Here is a 23,455-nt window from a genome sequence, read left to right on the forward strand (position 1 = left end):
TGATTTTTTGAAGGCTTTTTGTGTCTCTATCTCCTTCAGTTCTGCTCTGATCTTAGTTATTTCTTGCCTTCTGCTAGCTTTTGAATGTGTTTGCTCTTGCTTCTCTAGTTCTTTTCATTGTGATGTTAGGGTTTCAATTTTAGATCTTTCCTGATTTCTCTTATGGGCATTTAGTGCTATAAATTTCCCTCTACACACTGCTTTAAATGTGTCCCAGAGATTCTGGTATGTTGTGTCTTTGTTCTCGCTGGTTTCAAAGAACATCTTCATTTTTGCCTTCATTCTGCTATGTACCCAGTAGTCATTCAGGAGCAGGTTGTTCAGTTTCCATGTAGTTGAGCGGTTTTGAGTGAGTTTCTTAATCCTGAGTTCTAATTTGATTGAACTGTGGTCTGAGAGACAGTTCGTTATAATTTCTGTTCTTTTACATTTGCTGAGGAGTGCTTTACTTCCAACTATGTGGTCAATTTTCGAATAGGTGCGGTGTTGTGCTGAGAAGAATGTATATTCTGTTGATTTGGGGTGGAGAGTTCTGTAGAATTTTAGACCAATATCCCTGATGAACATCGATGCAAAAATCCTCAATAAAATACTGGCAAACCGAATCAGCAGCACATCAAAAAGCTTATCAAGTGGGCTTCATCCCTGGGATGCAAGGCTTGTTCAACATATGCAAATCAATAAATGTAATCCAGCATATAAACAGAACCAAAGACAAAAACCACATGATTATTTCAATAGATGCAGAAAAGGCCTTCGACAAAATTCAACAGCCCTTCGTGCTAAAAACTCTCAATAAATTAGGTATTGATGGGACGCATCTCAAAATAATAAGAGCTATTTATGACAAACTCACAGCCAATATCATACTGAATGGGCAAAAACTGGAAGCATTCCCTTTGAAAACTGGCACAAGACAGAGATGCCCTCTCTCACCACTCCTATTCAACATAGTGTTGGAAGTTCTGGCCAGGGCAATCACGCAGGAGAAAGAAATAAAGGGTATTCAAATAGGAAAAGAGGAAGTCAAATTGTCCCTCTTTGCAGATGACATGATTGTATATCTACAAAACCCCATCGTCTCAGCCCAAAATCTCCTTAAGCTGATAAGCAACTTCAGCAAAGTCTCAGGATACAAAATCAATGTACAAAAATCACAAGCATTCCTCCACACCAATAACAGACAGAGAGCCAAATCATGAGTGAACTCCCATTCACAATTGCTTCAAAGAGAATAAAATACTTTCCAACTTACAAGGGATGTGAAAGACCTCTTCAAGGAGAACTACCAACCACTGCTCAATGAAATAAAAGAGGAGACAAATGGAAGAACATTCTATGCTCATGGATAGGAAGAATCAATATCGTGAAAATGGCCATACTGCCCAAGGTAATTTATAGATTCAATGCCATCCCCATCAAGCTACCAATGACTTTCCTCACAGAATTGGAAAAAACTACTTTAAAGTTCATATGGAACCAAAAAACAGCCTGCATTGCCAAGTCAATCCTAAGCCAAAAAAACAAAGCTGGAGGCATCACGCTACCTGACTTCAAACTATACTACAAGGCTACAGTAAGCAAAACAGCATGGTACTGGTACCAAAACAGAGATACAGACCAATGGAATAGAACAGAGCCCTCAGAAATAATACCACACATCTACAACTATGTGATCTTTGACAAACCTGACAAAAACAAGAAATGGGGAAAGGATTCCCTATATAACAAATGGTGCTGGGAAAACTGGCTAGCCATATGTGGAAAGCTGAAACTGGATCCCTTCCTTACACCTTATACAAAAATTAATTCAAGATGCATTAAAGACTTAAATGTTAGACCTAAAACCATAAAAACCCTAGAAGAAAACCTAGGCAATACCATTCAGGACATAGGCATGGGCAAGAACTTCATGTCTAAAACACCAAAAGCAATGGCAACAAAAGCCAAAATTGACAAATGGGATCTAATTAAACTAAAGAGCTTCTGCACAGCAAAAGAAACTACCATCAGAGTGAACAGGAAACCTACAGAATGGGAGAAAATTTTTGCAGTCTACTCATCTGACAAAGGGCTAATATCCAGAATCTACAAAGAACCTAAACAAATTTACAAGAAAAAAACAAACAACCACATCAAAAAGTGGGCAAAGGATATGAACAGACACTTCTCAAAAGAAGACATTTATGCAGCCAACAGACACATGAAAAAATGCTCATCATCACTGCCCATCAGAGAAATGCAAATCAAAACCACCATGAGATACCATCTCACACCAGTTAGAATGGCCATCATTAAAAAGTCAGGAAACAACAGGTGCTGGAGAGGATCTGGAGAAATAGGAACACTTTTACACTGTTGGTGGGACTATAAACTATTTCAACCATTGTGGAAGACAGTGTGGCAATTCCTCAGGGATCTAGAACTAGAAATACCATTTGACTCAGCCATCCCATTACTGGGTATATACCGAAAGGAATATAAATCATGCTGCTATAAAGACACATGCACACATATGTTCATTGCGGCACTACTCACAATAGCAAAGACTTGGAACCAACCCAAATGTCCAACAATGATAGACTGGATTAAGAAAATGTGGCACATATACATCATGGAATACTATGCAGCCATAAAAAATGATGAGTTCATGTCCTTTGTAGGGACATGGATGAAGCTGGAAACCATCATTCTCAGCAAACTATCGCAAGGACAAAAAAACAAATACCGCATGTTCTCACTCATAGGTGGGAATTGAACAATGAGAACACTTGGGTACAGGAAGGGGAACATCACACACCAGGGCCTGTTGTGGGGTGGGGGGAGGGGGGAGGGATAGCATTAGGAGATATACCTAATGTAAATGATGAGTTAATGGGTGCAGCACACCACCATGGCACGTGTATACATATGTAACAAACCTGCATGTTGTGCACATGTACCCTAGAACTTAAAGTATAATAAATATATATTATATATATATATAAAGAAAAGCAGATTCTCTGCCCCATCCCAGTCCTACAAAATCAGGAACTCTGGGGGTAGTGTCCAGCGATCGATTTCCACAGGTCCTTGGGCAGTCTCACATACACCCAAATTTACAAACCATATAACCACCTAGACAAAAGAAAAAAAAGATGGAAGAATCATCTTACTTGAAAACAACTTGGAAAAACATGTACTGCCAATTCTGATGTCAGTGACATCACTAACACTTCCATATCTGATGGACAAAAGTTCGTGTTGAGCAGGTCTGCCATTTCTGACTATAAAAGGAGGAAAACCAAACCAACCAAGATATTTTCCACCCATAAGCTGAAACATATGCATATATGTGCATGCATATACACGTGTGTATCAACATGTGTATAGATATGCATGTGTTCATGTATGTTTACGTGTGTGCATGTGTATGTCTGCATATGTGCATATCCATGTATATAGGCATATGTGTTTATAGATATGTGCATATAGAGGTGTGTATATACTGGATGTATATATGTATATATGTATGTATATATATATGTGTGCATTATATAATGTGTATATGCATGTATGTGTGCATGTGTATATATAAATATGTACACATATACATGTATATATACATGTGTGTACAGATGCATGTGTGTATATGCATAGATGTGTGTGTACTTATGTATGTACATGTATGTGTGTGTGTACATCATTCTCCCTTCCCTCAATATCCCTACCCTACTCCCAATAACACTCTCTACCCACCTTCCTCTAAAAAAAAAAGGATTAAAAAGAAAAAAGTAAGTGGTGAGTTTACTTCTCCCACACATGGAGACAGAACTGAATTGTTCATGTTTTAATGCTTTGAATTAGAAAAATAATTCCCCAGGACACTACTTACATTTACAGCAGTTATTTAGGAACTATATTCCCAATAAGCACCACTGGATTTGCTTCATCTCCATCTATTTAGCATGATATGTAACACACTGTGAGCATTTTCTAAAGGGAAAGAAAAAGTAAATCCCAGGAGAGACACAAGTGTATTCATAAAATCCTCACACAAATAGTCCTCAATTTGCACCTGAACTTTCTAAAACTTATACATTGACTTCCCTAAAATGCCTTAATGATATCAAATCTAGACTTTCAAATGTCACCTGCAAAACAGAGACTCAGCAGAGAGCAGCTGGTTTTGGCAGTGTCCCCATCCTGACCTCAGAAGCCATTCACTATCAGATGAATCAAAGGGGAAATATTAAACACCTGACATCAATACATTTATAAGCTGGAGATGAAAGTCTTAGACATTTTGAGAGTAACAAACAACTGTTCATGCTCAATGCAACACTTATTGGCCTTAAACCACCAGATGCATCCATCAGGAAGGAAAAGAATACACTTTAAAACGTGGGAAAGGAAATAAAAAATGTGAGACATTCTCCACTAAAGCTGTTGAAAGGGATACAGTTTGCTAGAGCCTCCTTTATCAAGAAAAACACGCTGACCCTCACTGAAGATCACTTCCTCTTAACCAAACATTCAAGACGGTTAATGAGTGCCCTAATCTCCCGCTCAGTTCCCTGCCAATCGCTACAGGTGCGTGCACCCCTTCATGGGTGGGTTTCCACGGGGCCCACCGTCCACCCCCTCACTGAGTCCACCCCTCTCTCATACTCCACAATTCTATTCCAACATTTCCACTCCCCTCGGCGACTGCCAGGCTCCCTCCCAGCCCCCTCTTCAGTCCTGGGCACGCCCGCATTGCTCCAGTATGTGGGCTCTGGGTGTGTGCTGGCCAGTTGTCCTAGAACAGCTAGGAATAGCACCCTCCTTCCCACCCAGCACAGGCCAAAGCCGGCAGACAGTCTTCTGAATTGCACTCACCTGACCTCTCAGAAACACACCAGCACCCTCGTCCCCTGACCTCAGGTCACTGCCCGTCTCCTAATGGCCTCTGACCACCCTGCCTTAGTCTCTCTCTTCAGGCTCATCAGCACTGCCTGGTTGTTCATCTCCACCCTTCCCAAGGCTGATCCTCGGCCTTCTCACGTTCACACTTTAACTGCCCTATAAGAAACCTTACAAGTCCTTCAGCTTCAGTTCATATCTCTGTACTACGAGTCCCACGTGTATGCTTCAGTCCAGGGGGCCTCTAAGCTCCAATAGCTTCATGCGGATGCCTCCAAGGACACACCCAACCCTGAATCCATTCCTGATCTCCTTGCCCCAAACCTAGGTAAGCCTCGCCCAGGGCTCCAGCACAGGCGACTGCCCCATCTATCCTGTTGTGCAACCAGAAACCCAGGAGTCACTCTAAGCACTGTCCCCCTGTCCGCTTGCCACCGCACCCTCCTGGACTCCCTCAGTGCCATCCCCATCTCCTTGTCAGCACTGCCTCCACTCTAGTCCAGGCTCCCACAGCTCTCCATGGGCAACCGTGGGAGTTTCATAACCATCTTCACATCCTCCGTCCTGGGCTCATTTCATCTGTTCTCCACGATATGGCTAGAGTATTGTTTTCAAAACACAGAACTGATCATATCATTCTCCCCTTAAAAATTTGAAAAGTATCAACACCTTTAAAAACTAAGGGCCCACCAGCCCTGTGCTGCCTGGCTCTGCCTGTCTCTCCGTGTCCCCTCAGTTCCAGCACTACCCATCCAGGCCTTTCCTCGCCACTCCCAACAAAGCAGGCCTCGTCTTGCCCCAGGCCTCGAAGGGCCCCTCTGTCTAGGGGTGCATGCCCCTCCTCTTACGACAGCTACCCATCAGTCAAAGGGCAACTCAAATGCCACTTCTTGAGGACAGCTTTCCCCAAACCGCCACTGGGCCCCCATCTGCCAAGGGGCATAGTTTCGTCTGCTGCGTGTTTAGAAATCTGTCTCTTGCCTCAGAGCACATAGCTCATGTGTGATACAATCAGTTCGTGTAATTCTTTTCATGTTATTCTCCTCCATTAAATAGTATGCGAGTCTATTTCTGCGAAATCTCCAGTTCCTCGCGCTATCCTTGGAACATAGTAAAGATTTGATGAGAAAATAAACAAATAAATCAATAAATGAACTGTCAATAAATCCCTTCCCCTAATAAAACATAAGTACACAATTTACCATTGCACATTAAAATCCTATATGTTTTCTAAATTCACGATTAGGTTCAAAAGTAGGGGACAGCAAATAAAATGAGTTAAAGCTCCATTACGCTCAACAAAAATGTAATTATGCTCAGGGTAAAGACTGTCATACGCCGTATTGAGGTATCACTGACATACAACAAACTGCTCATATGTAAACTGTGCACTTTGATAAGTTTTGACATAGTGCAACCTGATGGAACTGTCACAAGAGGCAAGGTGATGACTCTGCCCCTCACGCAGAGGTCTCCTTGAGGTACTCCAGAATCACTTTCTCCTACCCCAGCTATTGTCCCCAAGTGAGCACTGATTTACTTTCTGTCACTAGAAATCTTCTATAAATGGAATCATACATTAAGTACTTTCTTGTCTGGCTTCTTTTATTCAGCATAATTTTGAGAATCATCCATGTCATGGAATATTTCTTTTTATTGCTGAGCCATGTTCCATTACAGGAACATACCACAATCTGTTTATCTATTCACCAACTGTACAACATCTGCATTATTTCCAGTTTGTGGCTATTAAAAATACAGCTGCTATGAACACTTGTGTGCAAGGCATGGTATGGCCGTATCATTTCATTTTCTTGGGCAGACATCTCGAAGTAGAATAGCTGAAACATTTGGTAGATGTATGTTTACTCTTTTAAGAAACTGATGAACTGTTTTCTGAAGCAGTTGTACAATTTTACCTTCCCACTGTCAGTGCATGAGAGTGCTGGTTCCCTCACATACACACTAACACTTGGGAGGATCACTCTGTTAGATTTCAGCCATGATGATAGGTGTGTAGTGGTATCTATCTCCTTGCAGGTTTCATTTCCACTTCCCTAATGACTGATAATGTTGAGCTTCTTTTTGAGTGCTTATTTGCCATCTGTACATATTTTGTGGTGAAATGTCTATTCAAATCATTTGCCCATTTTTAAAATTACTAAGTTTTGAGGGTTCTTTATATATTCTAGCTACAAATCCTTAAACAGACATGTGATTTGCAAATATTTTCTTCCAATATATAGACTGTCTTTTCATTCTCTTAACAGTGTCTTTCAAATAATAGAAATTCTTTTTGTTTTAAGTCCAATTAGTCCACTCTTTCTTGTATGGAATTCTTTCTTCTATGGATCATGTTTGTGGTGTCATATATAAAAATTATTTGCCTAGTGCAAAGTCACAAATGTTTTCTCTTATATTTTCTTCTAGGATTTTTTTAGTTTTAGGCTTTACATTTAGATCTATGATTCATTTTTAGTTAATTTTTGTATACTAAGAGGTATAGATCAAAGTTCATCTTTAAAAATATGGGTATCTACTTGTTCCAGTATCATTTATTGAAAAGAGTGTCCTTTGGACAGCCAAGTGTCTTGGTGCCTTTGTTGAAAATCAATTGTCTATGTCTTTAAGGATCTAATTCTACCTTTATTCTGTTCTGTTGATCTATTTCTCTATCTTTATTGCAACGTCATGCTGACTCCATTACCGTTCCAAAACCCTGGAAACCAAGTCCTCCAACTTTCTTCTTCCATTTCAAAGTTGTTTCTAGGCCCTTTGCCTTTCCATAGACACTTCAGAATCATTTATCAATTTCTATCGAAAAAATTCTGGGATTTTTGTTGTGATTCTGTTCAATCTATAGATCAATATGAATAGAACAGCTTAATAGCAAGACTTCTGACCCAGAATGTTATGTATAGCCCCCTTTATCTAGATCTTTAATTTCACTCAGCAATATATGTTGCTGAGCGTGTACATGTTTTTCTTATCTTTTGTCAGATTTATCCCTAAGCATTTGTCTTTTCTTTCATTTCTTTTTTTTTATTATTGTACTTTAAGTTTTAGGGTACATATGCACAATGTGCAGGTTTGTTACATATGTATCCATGTGCCATGTTGGTGTGCTGCACCCATTAACTCGTCTTTCTTTCATTTCTTTGCTATTGTAAATGGTATTTTAAATTTCAATTTCTGATCATTTGTTGCTAATATATAGAAATACAACTGATTATGTATATTAACCCTTCAACCTTGCTAAATTGACTTACTAGTTTTTTGTTTGTTTGTTTGAGACAGAGTCTCACTCTGTCACCCGGGCTGGAGTGCAGTGGCAAAATCTTGGCTCACTGCAACCTCCAACTCCCAGGTTCAGGCGATTCTCCTACCTCAGCCTCCTGAATAGCTGGGATTACAGGTGTGAGCCACCACATCCAGCTGACTTACTAGTTCTAGTAGCTATTTTGTAGATCCTATCAAATTTTCTACACAGACAATCATATAGTCTACACATAAAGACAGCTTTACTTCTTCCTTTTCGATCTGGATGTCTTTGGTTTCTTTTTCTTGCTTGATTGTACTGGCTGAGACCTCCAGTGTAAGGCTGAATGGAAGTAGTAAGAGTGAACACCCTTGTCCTGTTCCTGATCTTAGGGGGAAAGCTTTTAGTCTTTCACCATTGAGTCTCACATAGGCTGTAGGTTTTCATGGATGCCCCTTAGCATGTTGAGGAAGTTTCCTTCTATTCCTAGATCACTGGGAGTGTTTATCAAGAGTTTACGTTGGATTGGATTGGATTGAATGCTTTTTCTGCCATCCATTGAGATAATCCTCTGGATTTTTCTTTTTTAGTTTGTTAATATCATGAATTGTATTGATTGATTTTTATTTCCTAGGATAAATGTTTCTTGGTTATGATATTTTACCTTTTACATGTAATGCTGAAATTGATTTGCTAAATTTTTTTGAAGGTTTACATCAATGTTCATAGGGGTTATTGGCCTATAGTCTTTTCTTATAATGTTTTTGTCAGGTTTTGTTATCAGGATAATGCTTACCACTTAGAATGGGTTGGGAAGTACAACCTCATTATTAATCTTTCTTTTCTTCCTTCCTTCTTTTTTTTTTTTCTGAGACAGAGTCTCACTCTGGCACCCAGGCTGAAGTGTAGTGGTGTGATCATGGCTCACTGCAGCCTCAACCTCCCAAGCTCAGGTGATCCTCCCACCTCAGCCTCCTAAGTAGCTGGGACCACAGGCACATCCAGCTAATTTTTAAAATTTTTTGTAGTGATTGGGGGGGATCTCACTATGTTGCTCAGGCTGGTCTCAAACTCCTGACCTCAAGCAATCCTCCCTCCTAAAATGTTGGGATTACAGATGTGAGCCACTGCACCTGGCCCAATTTTAATTTCCTAGAAGAGCTTGTGTAAAATTACTATTTTTTTTTCTTAAAAGCTTGGTAGAATTTACCAGTGAAACTATATGCCTGGAATTTTCTTTATGAGAAGAATTTTATCTACAAATTTATTTCTGTAATAGATGTAGGGTTATTAAGGTTATCAATTTCTTCTTTAGTGAGCTTCGTGTCTTCCAAGAAAGTTATCCGTTTCATCTAAGTTGTAGAAATTGTTGGCATAACAATGTTTTAATATCCACTTATTATCTTTCGATATCTGTAAGATCCATGGTGATTCCTTACATTGGTAATTTCTGTCTTTTCCTCATTTTTCCTAATCAGTCCACAACAGGTTTATCAATTTTATTGATTCTTCTCAAATAACCAGCTTTCAGTTTTGTTTGTTCTCGCTAGTAATTTTCTAATCTCCATTCTGTTCTTTATTATTCTCTTTCTCCTACTACTTAATTTGAGTTTAATTTGCCCTTATTTTTCTAGTTTCTTAAGGTGGAAGCTCCATTACAGGCAACAAAAGATTTAACTATGTGCAGGGTGAGTGGTGTCTCGCTCCCAGAATTCCATTTGAGCAATTCATAAACAGTGTGTTTACAACTCCAGGTTGTTTGTTTGAAGAGCCAACCTTAGGTAGCTGACGCTGCAATTACTCAGATTCAATCTAGGGAAATGTGCTTGGTCAGAAGTGCCATAAATGAACTTTTATTTTTCTCCATTTGTCATCAATTGATAAAGTCTGAAAGACATTCCATTCTAGTCTGTTATCATGGAAAATTATGGCTTCTAGGGCACTTTCTGGAATTTTAACCTTTGTCACAAGTCACAAGAATTTGGCCATATTCTATTTAGTTAAAGCCTTTTTTTTTTCTTTTGAGACGGAGTCTCGCTCAGCTGCCCAGGCTGGAGGGCAGTGGCATGATCTCGGCTCACTGCAACCACTCTCCCGGATTCAGGCGATTCTCCTGTCTCAGCCTCCCAAATAGCTGGGATTACAGGCACCCGCCATCATGCCTAGCTAATTTTTGTATTTTAGAAGAGATGGGGTTTCACCATGTTGGCCAGGCTGGTCTTCAGCTCCTGACCTCAGGTGATCTGCCTACCTCGGCCTCCCAAAGTGCTAGGATTATAGGAGTGAGCCACCGCACCCAGCCTTAAAGCCTATTTTCAAAAGAAACAAAAATCCTTAACAAATACGGACGACTATAACCAGAAAATGTGTTTCCACCAGAAGAAATCTGTCACCAGCACCAGTGCTTTATGAGATCAATGAGACAAACCCAGGTCTTAAGGCACTTTCCTAAGCACCCCAGAGGAAGCCTCAATGACACTGCTCAAGGTAAACAGAGGCCTGGACCGATTCCACACGGGCAGGTGAGGCTCTCCCTCTTCCTGAGGAGCCAAACAGACATAGTCGGAACCAGGAATATCCTCTGCATCTCCCAATTTCCTATCAAAATCACTGTAGCATTCTTCCTTAAAGTGAATGACAAAGCCACAATCTTTTGACATGTGTTCAGAAAGCAAAAGGCTTTTTCAGAAAATCTGTATTCCTAACAAAAGACATCTGAAAAATCTGCTAACTACAAATGGGTACTTAAAAGTCCCTTATGGACTTAAGCTACTTTAAGGACAGGACATTGGTGAAACAGTATCCTGGCATAGGAAATTAGTAGTGAGACACTCAGAATTGAGGGAGAAAAGCCATCACTGGCCATAATATTTACAAATAATCAAAACCGGACCACTTTAAAGGCGTTGCTAACAGATCACATTGTCAGAACAAGGCTTCACGGCAAGAGAACATGCAAATCCGAACACACTTGGAGCTGTGGATGCCCATTTTAGACAAAAGCAATTTAATATAAACTGGATGAGGCTTACGTTTCTTTTATATACACTTTTTGGGATTCTGAATTATATATAGCTTCTATAAAGAAAAGATAGGATGACCACCAGCCCCTTAAAAAAAAAAAATGCTCCAAGTATAATAATAAAGTTATGCACAAAATACCAAGCAACAAGAAAAAAGAACATTTCAAATAACCAGCTTTCAGTTTGGTTTTCTCTAGTAATTTTAAAGTACTCAGGAGATATGAAACCCAGGGCGTAGGACATGGATATTCATTCATATATTCTCACTCTCTCTCTTTCTCTCATAATGGAAAGATTCCAGGTCCAAAGCAGTACAGTAAAATTATTTCAGCCTCACTTCTCTTGAAAAAAAATCCCTCCAAAACAGCCAGGAGAACAAGAAACACGTGCATCATCTTCAATAAAACTAGAAGACACCTGGCTGGGCACACTGGCTCACACCTGTAATCCCAGCACTTTGGGAGGCCGAGGCAGGCAGATCACTTGAGGTTAGGAGTTTGAGACCAGCCTGGCCAACATGGTGAAACCCTGTCTCTACTAAAAATACAAAAATTAGCCGGGCGTGGTGGCGCACACCTGTAGCCTCAGCTACTCGAGAGGCGGGGGCAAGAGAATCACTTGAACCTGGGAGGCGGCCGTTGCAGTGAGCCGAGATCGCGCCATTGGACTCCAGCTTGGGTGACAGAGTGAGATTCTATCTAAAAAACGAAACAAAACAAAACAAAAAAACTAGAAGACACCCATCCCCAGGCCACCATTACGAAGGCAGGGAGCAGACGGAGGATGGGTGGGGCTTCAGCAGAGACTAGGAAGGTCCCATCCCAGTAGCCAGTGGCAAGTGCACCCTCCCAGGTGGTAGACAAGCCACCTGTCTGAGAGTCAGACGCAGGCCTAGGGGCCCCAGCCCCATCACAGCTGGCCACCCCTCTTGCCATCCTTGCAGGGGTCTGAGGCTTATTCTCTGGGGAAAAGCGAACCAAAGAGGCCAGAACATGGAGAGGGCCAGCATGGACAGGAGCCAAGGTGAGGATGGACACTGCTCTGATAGGCAGCAGATGGAGGCGTCTCTGGAGAGACTCACAGCTGATGGAGAAGAGACCAACAGGTCCAGACTCCGGGCATCGCCAGGCTGCCCCACGGTGAGACCTGCGTGTCCCTGGGCCCCAGCAGTCACACAGGACTTCCTGGTCATTTTGAGGGCCTCACGCTTGAAAGATCACATGATGTTTGAGTAAATCTCCAACATGGAAGAAAAAAACTACACAAGAGGACTCAGAGGAAACAGAGACAGTAAATGCAGGGAAGGAACCACCCTTCAAGGAAACTGTAATGAATGTTCACGGGAAGAGAGGAATCATCCCAGAAACAGGAAGGGACTGACTGAAAGGGAAGAAACAGAGAGAAACCAGATAACAAAAGAACTTTTAGAAATTAAAAAACAAATAGCCAAAGTAGGTCAAAATAAACAATGTTAGTAGAAAAGTTGGGAGATCAAGTCAAGGAAATGTCTTTTAAAAGGAGAAGAAAGATACAAGCGGAAAGGTCAGCAAATGAGACTCAACCCAGGAGGCCTGGCGGCCGCAGGGACAGGGGACAGGGCCGGGGGCGCAGCCCACCAGCCAAGGACAGCCAGTTACCAGGCGCTCTGGAGCTCCGCTTCGTGATCTGAAAATGAGGGCGATCCTGTCACCGCCTCCCTTATAGGGTGGTGAGGAAGGTTAGATCCATTATTATGGGCAAAGTCCTTAGAACAGTGCCTGGCATACAGTATGCACTCAATAGATATTATCTCTGATTAGTCTTAATAAGATTTCCAAAAAATGAGAATAGAGAAAATACTAGAGAGGAAATTATCAAGGAAATAAAGGATACAGAGGGTATTTTAAACAAAGGTACAAGCACTCCTGTGATTGGGATGGAATGTATTTACATATATCAGCACGTCCCTAGTTAAGAATGGCATGGGCATGTGTGTGTGTATGTGATTTGTTATCTATGGCCATGGTAAACCTCAGTGGCTGGCTCGAGTCAGCCTGGTCTGGGCCTGCTGGTGCAGCTGTGCCTGCTCTGGGCAGGGCAGGCAGCTTGCTGACCCTGGCTGGGCTCTCTTCAATGTTTGAGGCTGGCTGGCTACAGATAGGTCTGGGATGGCCTAGGCAGGGACAACTGAGTTCTCCTCCATGTGATCACACACCACCAGCACCCAAGCCCTGGGGTCTCCTCGGGGGTAGACACAGGGCCTGAGAGAGTGCAGAAAAGTGCAAGCCTTTCCAAGGCCTGGGCTACGGAGTGACACTGGTCACTTCTGCCACAGTCCATTGGCCAAAACAAGTCACAGCTCAGATTCAAGAAGTGAGGAGGCAGACTCCTACCTCTTGATGGAAGCGCTACAAGGTCACTTTGCCAGGGGCATGGGAGGGTTGGAGAACTGGGGCCACTTCTATCGTCTACTCCAACCCTTCTCCACTCTGCTTTGTGTCCTGGGAGGCTGACCTCTATACATAGTATCCCAGGGCCGCCTCCCAGCACAGGCCTTGGAGCCATTCGCTTAGACTACAGTGTGAATGGTTCTCCCAAGACTGGGCAGTACACAGCTTACACAACCACATGCAGGTGCCCTCAGTGAAGCCATCTGCAAAAGGAGTCATCTGGGCTGGATGACTCTACATTCCTTCATCCTGAGAACTCACAAATACTTTATACCCAAGATCCTAGCATTTCTCTTCTGACCTGCCTGAAGAGGTGGTATGGCTGGCATCCATGCGTGCGCTTCCGTGTGTGTGATGTGGGTCACTAGCACGCACACAATAGGAACCTGGTAAAAGGGATGATTAAATGAATTCACATACATGTGTTTGAAATACACTGTGCACACATTCCATTTCAGTTCCCCCCACCCCCTCACCTTGAGACCCCAGCAGACATGACACCATCCTGCAAAAACAGGATTGAGAACTGCCAGTCTGGTGCATCAAACCTTAAAAGTTCAAAGCTAAAGTTAGAAATATAAAAACATCAATAGATTAATTCTCCTAACCTAACTTGACAGAACTGATAAAGGAAGGAGAAGTCAGAAGCTGTACCCGGGAAGCAGTGGGCCCAGGGGCGGCCCCAAAGCCCTCTCTCTGCAGACACCAGGTGGGGCAGGCTGGCCCTCACTTCCCATCTCTGACTCCCGGCCCTGCTGATGCATGAAACTTTATATAAGCGAAATCTGAGTCCACCCGCTCAGCCCTCCCGCTTCCCAACCAGCAGCTGTGTGCACTCAGCAGCTGCGCCCAGATCTGGCGCTGACCAGAGGGCCCTGGAAGCCACGTTCAGCGGGCCCACCAACCCAGACAATGGTGGTCTGTCCAGAGTGGGATGCAGAGGCTGCCAGCCCCTGAAAGTTGCAAGAGTCTGCCCTGTTGTGAGAATTAACCAGTGTTCCTGGATTTGGGTGGCTCTGAGGTTCAAATCTTGGCTTAGAGTCTTCTGGACACAATGGGGAAGGTTTTCAGTGTCAATCAACAAAACAGTAACTACTGCGTACTGAGGAATTACTTTGTGCCCAGCACATCTACTCATTTACCCTGGTAATGACCTCACTGCCCCCACCAGTGGATATCATTCATCTCATTTTTAGGAGGAAGAAACTAGGACTCCGAGAGGTTAGACAGGTGCCGGAAGTCACAGAGCAAATGGCTGCAGGAACAAAGCCAGGTGTGCCTGACTCTGAAGCACACAGAGGACCGGGTGTCCCAGTGTCTCCAGGCAGGGACCCGCGGGTTCGGGGGATGCCAGTCCTCCCGGCTCCCAGCGATGCACGTGGTAGAGCTGCGTGCCCAGAGGGATGATGTGCCTCTGCCACCTCCCTCGTGCAGTGAGAGACGCGTGGGCATCAAGCCCACACAAGACTCCAATCCAAACAGCTAAAATCCACCCTACACAAGAACCAACAGCTCTGCCCCCACTCACCTCACAGCCCCCATCACCTCCACTTTTTACATTTTAGAGTGATCAGTGTCCTCTAAAGGGAGAGAGATGTTCGCGTGTACATAGTACTTGAATTTTAAAGTGTGTGTGGTGTAGATGCACACATTGTTTGAAATCTGGGACTAAGCGGAAATCTGGTAAGCCCTGCAGAGTAGCGAAGCCCAGGAACTACAGTGAGTTATCGGATGCACAGGAACACTGAACTCACGTTCTGCGGCCGGGGAGAAAGGCCCAGACACAGCCTTCTGCAGGAGCTTCTGCAGGTTCCCCCAGGGCAAGGGGCTATACCCTGGGTGCCTTTGGGGTCATGTCCACTGAAGGGCAGAGCTGCTTCCAGATGTCCCGAGAAGCAGGACACCAGCAGCGGCTCCAGGCACTCCTGAGGGCTCCCACTCTGCCCCTGTGGCCGGTGACCTGAGCCACCCCCTCCAGTCCTCACTTTTGTCCTGCCTGGGTGCTCAGTTACACTGCTGCCTCTGTCTCATTTCCTGATCTGGTTTGTAAATTTCTGAAGGCAGTGGTTGCCAATCTTCCCCTAAGTTCAGTATAGGTGGCAGAAGCAGCCTTGTTTTCCATGGGAAAGGTCACAGTCTTGAGCTGGAATCTTCCGCCTCCGAGTGCAGCCAGATGACCTGGGGCAAAGCTAACTGCCAGACCTCAGGGTCCTCATCTGCAGTATGGGTACTGCAAGGGACAGCACCTGCAAACGAGAGGAGCATGCTGTCTGCCATGCTGGGCCTACATCTTATTCTCTTTTAAGAAGATGTATAGAAAGGCAGGCAGTGCTTAAAGAAAAGAGGCGAGCAGGCAGATTCTGGAGTGACTTCTATTAATAGAATGAGGGCCGGGTCCTGAGACGGCATCCTTTGGACTGGGCTTGGAGAGTTCACAGAGCAGCTGCCCCTGAGAAAATGGAATGCCACATATGCCAGCACTCCTTCCCCCACTCCCTCAACCCCAGTCAGACGTGTCCGTGTGCATGTCTGTGTACACGCATGTGTCTGTGTGCACATGTGCGTGTATTTACATGCATGTTTACGTATGTGCATGTTTGTGCACGTATGCGTGTGTGTGCATAAGTTCGTGTGTGCATGTGCAAGTGTGCATGTATGCGTGTGTGTATGCTTATGTGTGTGTGCACTCCTGTCTGTGTGATGCCAACATAAACACTAGTTTCTACTCTGGTTCTCAGGAAATCTCTTCAGGCGCTCCTGATTTAAATTGAATTTCAGTTTGTTTGCTTTCTTTTTAGTGAGCTAGCAAATGCAGTTCCAGCTACCTTCTTCCCTAGGCCTAAAACCCAAACAAGAATCACATTGGTTCAGGGTTGAGACAGGACTATAAAGTCACATGCTTCAAAAGGAAATGTTTATTATTGCAAAATTCACTATTCTGAAACCATATTCAGAGTAGTTTAGTTAGAAGCAACTTGATATAACCAATCATTCAGTTTGCAGGGTTTAAAGAACTCTCCTTAAAAACACAGTCTGGAGATACCGTATTATAACTTTTCTCTATAAGTGACTTAGCCAATCAACAAGTCTTTACGACGGCTACAGGTCAAAGGCCTGAGTGAGAACATTACCCTACCACCACATGTGGTCACTCACCACGTTCTTTTTAGGGCCAAAGGACCTAAGAAAAGGCACATTTCTAGCAGGTGAGCACTTCTGCTTCTCGCCACACCAGCCCCTAACCAACCCCAGACCCCTAAGACTGAGCAGAAAGGGAGTCTCCAGTTCACCTGGAAAAAAGTATCTTCTTTTTCCTATGCAACATCAGATTTGCTGATTTTCTGCAAGTCTGTGGAAAATCACCTAGGGCTGCCAGGTTACAGTTTGGGAAATGCAAACCATATTCTTACCCACACGTCAGGAAGGTCTTGGGTCTGACCTGCTCAAATGCTGGTCTTCTTAGCTCCTTGATTCTTTTGCTCCTTCTCATCCGTATCTGACATTACGACTCTTGACTTCCTTCTGCCTCATGCTGTTCTTGTCTTTCGAGTTATGTTTTCTGTACTAGAACCCCCAAGACTCTATTATGTAGGTTTTGTAATCTCCCCTAGCACCTGGCATTGTGCAATCAGATCAATAGCTAATAAACTGATCTGGTTCAAACGTAGAAACAACCTGTCATGAGCTGAACTGTGCTCCTCCAGCATTCGTATTTGAAGTCCTAACCCCCAGTATCTCAGGATGGGGCCTTATTCAGAAATGAAGTCAATGCAGATGTAATCAGTTAAGATGAGGCCATACTGGGGTAGGGTGCCCCTAATGCAATTCCACTGATGTCCTGCTAAAAAGGAGGAATTTGGACACAAAGAAGAAACCACAGCACGGACGTCATGTGAAGATTGGACTTGTGTTGCCACAAGCCAGGAACTACCAGAGCCTGAGAGTGGCCTGGGACAGACCCCTCCTTGGAGCCTTCTGAGGGCATGAGGCCCTGCAGGTACCTTGATCCCAGACTTTGGACCTCCAGAGCTGAGAGACAAATGCCTCCACATCCAGCACTAAGACCAGAGGCAGCGTCTGACTTTCAATTATGTTCCACAAACACCTAAACAGGGTCTCTCGGGAGCACATCACGTGGATTACACAGGAAGGTTCTCTGTGTTCTGTTCTCCTGGGACACACAGAGAAGGAACCAAGTTCCTTGAGTTTTTCATAGTGAGTTAAGAGACTTCATTTGTTGCATTCACAAGTGAAATTAAAAGAGCATTTCATGATTTCCATGATTTTAATGCATTGTATTAGTCTTAACAGAAATTTTCCATCCTCTAAAATTCATCTATCTTGATTTCACCTCCTTTGACTAAATACCCTAGGGATGTTTAAAGTGAATTTGTCAGAAAAAGGCTACCAGGGCTCCCTAGACGTCATGACCTCAGAGAGCGTCTGCTCACGGGAGGAGTGTGGGAAGCCGAAGATGTGGGCAGCCCAGCCAAACATCCTGACCCCTCCTGGAGAAAACTAAAGTGCAGGATCTCCAGATACAGAGAAGGGGAAAACTTTTTAATCCCATTTTCGTCTCCCCTATAGCAGAAAACATCTGTCCAGTATAATGAAAAGCGTCTCTTTTCTGAACTGTTCATGTAAAGTTTATAATTCCATCTTCTCACTGTCTAACCTTCCACCTTAAAAGCAAAGCAGGAACCTAGGTGGAAAGTTTCCTTTAAATGAGCAGAAGAATCTGACACTCCGTGAACGTCCTCTCTGCTCCCTCCACCCTCTTCCTGACTCTGAAACAGAACAAATGAGCATAATGGAAGAAACACATTAGGGCATGGTTTCTTAATAAAAGACATATGGGAAGCCCGAGGCACCCAGCCATGTTTCTTAGTTCTGCCCTCATCCCCAGCCTCATGGCCCATGCCAGGTTGTGAGCCTGCAGAGGCAAAGGTTGCAGGCCACTTGCCCTCCGCTCACTGGCTGTCAGGGCACTCCTGCAGCAGAGGTCAAGTGAAGCCCCTGTCATGTCCACATGAACATTCAGTTAAGTTTCCAAATGCTTCCTTTTAAGGCGAAAACATCCTCAGACACACATTCCCACATTTAAGTAAAAGTTATTCAGCATGTGTGCTTTGTGGCATAGATTATCTGGTAAGCATGAAAACACCAAAAACCCAGATAACTGGCTGGGCGTGGTGGCTCACACCTGTAATCCCAGCAGTTTGGGAGGCCGAGATGGGACAATCCCTTGAGGCCAGGCGTTCAAGACCAGCCTGGCCAACAGAGCAAGAACCCACCTCTATGAAAGAAGGAAGGAAGGATGGAAGGAGAAAGAAAGAGAGAGAGAAAAAGAAAGAAAGAAAGAAAAGAAAGGAAGGAAGGAAGGAAGGAAGGAAGGAAGGAAGGAAGGAAGGAAGGAAGGAACCAACCCAGATAACTCTGCCTAGGAAATGGAAAAAGCTCATGAAACTTTTGAAACACAGGGATCTCAGAGGCAGAAAACGGCTAATATTTTACTCCAAAAACCTACCTTTGAACTCCAGAGAACCAGTAACTGTGTCTACAATATGCTGCCTTGACATTAAACTTTCATTGCGACACAGTTTAACGCAAACCTACTGGAGCTCAGGGGGAATCAAAAACAGCTCTGACCTAAGAAATTTCCAAATGACTGTAGTTTTAGAATATGTTGAGTTGTTTCAACTTGGCTTCTGCAAGCTCAACATTTTATTCGTTCTTCTCTTTGTTGTTTTAGAGATGAAATGAATGCTACTGTTTTCTAGAAAATCTTTCTATAATTTAAAAGAAAATGATTATTGAAGTCGACCAATCAATATTAATACAGTTAATATGCCAAACAACATATTCTTTGATGGCGACATGTTTTTATCAATACAGCATATGACATTTCTTAAAGCTTTGCTCTTAGAGATGGAACAGAATTTTATTTAAGCCTATTTTGGTGAACTTTGCATGCATTTCGACACTTCTCAGCATCTGTCTTTTATTACCAGAGGTACCAGTATCCAAACAGCAAAGTATTTTGAATGCCTTGAAAGTCAGATCCTGCTCCTTAGTCCTCCTGTCTTAAATCATAATTTCACTGTGACATCAGGTTCATTTTTAAGGAACATTTTTATTTCATGGACAGGCAGGCAGCCATTCACTCTAATATGCAGATTCTGTTTTCATAAAGATGTTCCAAGTAAGAAAAATACCTAAAACTGGAATGCAAGCCAAATTCATATTAAATAAAATGTTTTCTGACCTCATTTAAAATGTAGCAAGAGAACATGTACATGTGTATGAATAAAATTAAACATTTTACTTTTTCAAGTCACTTACGTGGCATTTTATTTACAAGTTGTTGTCATCCTGTATGGGGGCCAATACACCCCACTTAAAAACTGAAATTCTTCTTAATTATGGTACACTTCAATTTCTATATTTAACACCTTTTAAATAACTGTTGATCTTAACGCTATATATCGGCCACCCTCACCCCCACCCCACCCCTCGAAGAAACACCCTGGGAATAAGATTTTAGTATTCTGAGCTACAGGGAGACATCGTTTTTAGAAGCTCTCCTGTCTCCTCGGCCCTGCTGGCCGGCTTGTGGGCGATGAAAACAAACTTTAATCACTTCCAGAGATTCGGGTCAGGGTTCACACGCTCCAGCCTGGGAACCACCAGCCGGAAGGGAGAAGGAGTGCCTGCAGGACTAAAGGTTCTGTTCAGAACGAGGGAGGGACCTGAGAACGAAATCTAGAATTTTAAACAAGCCTTGAAGAGTGCCAGGACTTAGACCCTGTGTCTGCCGTCCTCTCGGCTCGGATAGGTGGGGAATTTTCTTGAGGGAAAGTAGTAGATCATTTCACAGCGCAGCCCTCAGCTACAGATGCGTGCATCTTTAAAAATACAGAGCAACCGGTCAATTAAGCCGGGAGGCGAAACTCACGCAACGCCACCGGCAAGAACTGTCCACACAAAGCCAGCGGAGTGAGCCGCACGGCGTCGGAACGCGGTTTCCCATCCGGCTGCTGCCAGGGAGCGGGGCCGGCCCCCACGCGGAGGGGCAACTTAGCGTTCGGGCGGCGCAGAAGCCCCGTCTCCTCGCTGCGGTGCACTCTCCTTCCCGGGGACCCCCGCCGCCCGCGCCGCCCCTCCCCCCGACCCCCTCCCCGGCCCCCTCCCCCTGCCCCGCACACAATGGCGCCCCCCGAGCTCCCGCCACGGTCCTGGCGCCGGCCGCGCCGCCGCTTCGCGCACAAAGGAGGGCGCACGGGTTCCCCGAGCGCGGCCGGCCTCAGGTGCTCCGCGCGCATCCCGGGCCGCAGCGGGCCGGACCGGGGGGCGCGGGCGGGGGCGCGGGCCGGGACTTACTTTCTCGATGGTCCCGGGGAGCAGGCGCTCCAGCAGCCTGCAGAGGACCACCCCATCCTTCAGCGACGCCTGCAGAAAGCCCTCCGGGTCCGAGATGGTTTTTTTGGGCGACTCCAGCACCCCCAGAGTGATGAGCCACGTAACGGTCTGCTCGGCGGAATTCATCGCTGCGGCCCGGGAGGCAGGCGGGGAGGGGCGCGCGCCTTCACCTCGGAGTGGCAGCCCGGCCCGCGGCCCCCACCGCCCCCGCTGCCGCCGCCTCCTCGCCCATGGAGCGGCCGGCGCCGGCGATTGGCTCGGCGCGGCCCAGCAGGTCCAGCCCGGCCCGCTTCTCCGTGCGCCCCGGCCCGCTGTCAGGCTCCTTCTCAGGAGCGGCTCGGGAACCTGCGGGCGCCCGCCGCCGCCCCCGCCGCCGCCCCCCGGCCTCGGCCGCCGTCGCCCAATGACATCACCGCCAGGAGAAGAAAGACGCGGCCGTCCGCCCGGCCCGCGCCCGGCCCGCGCCGCCCCGCGCCCTGCGCAGCCTCCGCTCCAGGCCGTGCGCGGGGCGGCGGCGGCGGCTGGGAGCGGGCGGGGAAGGGAAAGGGGAAGGGGAGCGGGGAGCGGATGGGGAGGGAGCCGGGGGACCCGGGGGTGGGGGCGGGCGCGCACCTGCGCTCACCTGCCCCGGGCCCGCCGTGCGCCCCGCGCCCCTGGCCGGGGCACTCGGAACCCTTTGTTTATGTTTTGAATTCGTGAGCGTTGAAATGATGAAGTACTTCCCAGAATGCTCTTTTTATTTTTGCCAGTTTTATTTCAAGGTGGTGGGGAGAGGCTGAAAACGAGACGTTTGTTTCCCTTTGCTACCTTGCAAGCCGGTCATTACGGAACACAAATGATGGTTCCATCTGAAGCCATATGGGTCTGAATCGGGAGGAACCGACTCTCCCGAGCGCGGCGCCGACCTCACCGGCAGGGCAGGGGCCTGCGTGACTCCGCTCTAGACGGACGGTGACGCTTCAGACCCTGCCGGGGGAAGGTCAAGGAAACGGCGTGGCCTGAAGTGGGGCTGTGCGGAGGGCCGGGCCGGGCCGGGCGCCAGGCTGCGTCTCGGGGACGCCGAAGATCTGGGCTGTGAACGCAGCAGGCCGAACCTGGAGAGCCCAGACGGCAAGTGTCGCGTCATGCGCGAGCTTCCTCGAACAACTGATGACACGAACACATTGACATGCGAGGAAGAAATGGAGCCTCTTCTTAAAAGGACACGGGTCTCCACTCCCTCCGCTGTCCCTGGGTGCTCCCCCAGTTTGCTCGCTGTGACCCGCGGGCAGTTTAACAAGCAAAGCACTTACTCTATGCCAGGCACACACATTAATCCATTCAATGACAAAGGCTAGAAAGCATATAAAGCTTCCAAAAATAATCAGAGGCTGAAGTCGTCTCCCTCTGCCTTCTGCCGGTGGATTTCTCTTGCAATCACTAATTGCATTTATTTCTAGCCTTGAGTTAAGTGGTTAAAATTTTCTTTGCAAATACAAAAAATATTCAAATGGCAGTGTGAATTCTGGATTACGAGGACAATGTGCTCAGTGATAACAGCGACTGGTTAGGAACCCTCACAAAGTGCTGTCTGCTGCCTCGCCTCCCATCATGGTCCCCTTTTACTGATCAGATGCCGAACAAGTGGCAGAGATAAGACCCAAAGCTCGGCTCCTACCACGAAAGGCATACCTAACCCGTTTCCTACTGCTGCCCTATAAGCTTTCTAGGAAACAGGAGGGCAATTAACAGCTACATCAAGGCTTGTACCCAGTGTCTTCATGGAAGGGAAGATGTCAACCCGGGGAGTGGTTGTAGACCGAGTCTTCTGTTCACTTTCTTTACTGCTGAATTAGAGAAATAATTTAAGGCAGTCCTTACCATTTCGAATCCCACTAAATTCGGTTTGGTACTTACAAGGTGGTAGACTTGAGTAAGATTCAAATAGACTCAATTAAATGGTCCTATAGAAAGCCAACTCTAGGGAGCGGCCTTAGGAGACCAGTGAAGCAGAGAGCCAATTCTTGTCGGACTGGAGACCCACGGTCCAGGTATTACAACTCGTCTTTTCTTGGTGGGGAGAAGCCCAGACTTTTAAACACTTTGTGGTTACTAGTTGCGTTCTTTTATGTTGGGTATTTATTAATTTCAGAAAAAGGTTTACTTGGAAGGGATTTTATAAAGTAACGTTGCTCAAAGCTACATATTTTTAGGTGCTTAATTGAGTTATTTTAGTATCCAAAGTGGGCATTTTGGTTAAACCTTCCTTAGCACTTTTCCAGGTTCCTATTACAGAGGCCACGCGGAGTGCAATCTGGCGCCCATCACTTCTGGGCTATTGGGTTAGCTCGAGTTAAGGCTATTGTCTAAGGAGAAGTTTAGCCCTTTCTGTGGCTCTCCTCTGGACTTGCCTCAAGAGGTGGAGAACGGCTTTCCACGCAAGCCTGTGGCTTCGCTTCCTT

The 23,455-nt window shown here is 45.4% G+C and overlaps 1 protein-coding gene across 18 annotated transcripts in view; it reads right to left on the reverse strand.

Moving 5' to 3' along the window:
* The window catches only part of ARHGEF7 (Rho guanine nucleotide exchange factor 7), a 191,196-nt gene extending 169,056 nt beyond the window's left edge, over window positions 1-22,140 (reverse strand). For 4 of the 18 annotated variants that reach the window (XM_063618606.1, XM_063618607.1, XM_063618601.1 and 1 more), the window contains exon 1: window positions 20,976-21,219. In XM_063618606.1, coding sequence (XP_063474676.1) covers window positions 20,976-21,140 — 165 coding nt within the window. In that variant the 5' untranslated portion in view covers window positions 21,141-21,219. Of the gene's footprint in view, window positions 1-20,975 lie in introns of all 18 variants that reach the window. The other 14 variants (XM_063618605.1, XM_063618596.1, XM_063618599.1 and 11 more) reach the window with 9 other exon arrangements.
* Window positions 22,141-23,455: the final 1,315 nt, after the last annotated feature.

This window comes from Symphalangus syndactylus, chromosome 15 (assembly GCF_028878055.3).
Source record: "Symphalangus syndactylus isolate Jambi chromosome 15, NHGRI_mSymSyn1-v2.1_pri, whole genome shotgun sequence".
Lineage (NCBI taxonomy): Eukaryota > Metazoa > Chordata > Mammalia > Primates > Hylobatidae > Symphalangus > Symphalangus syndactylus.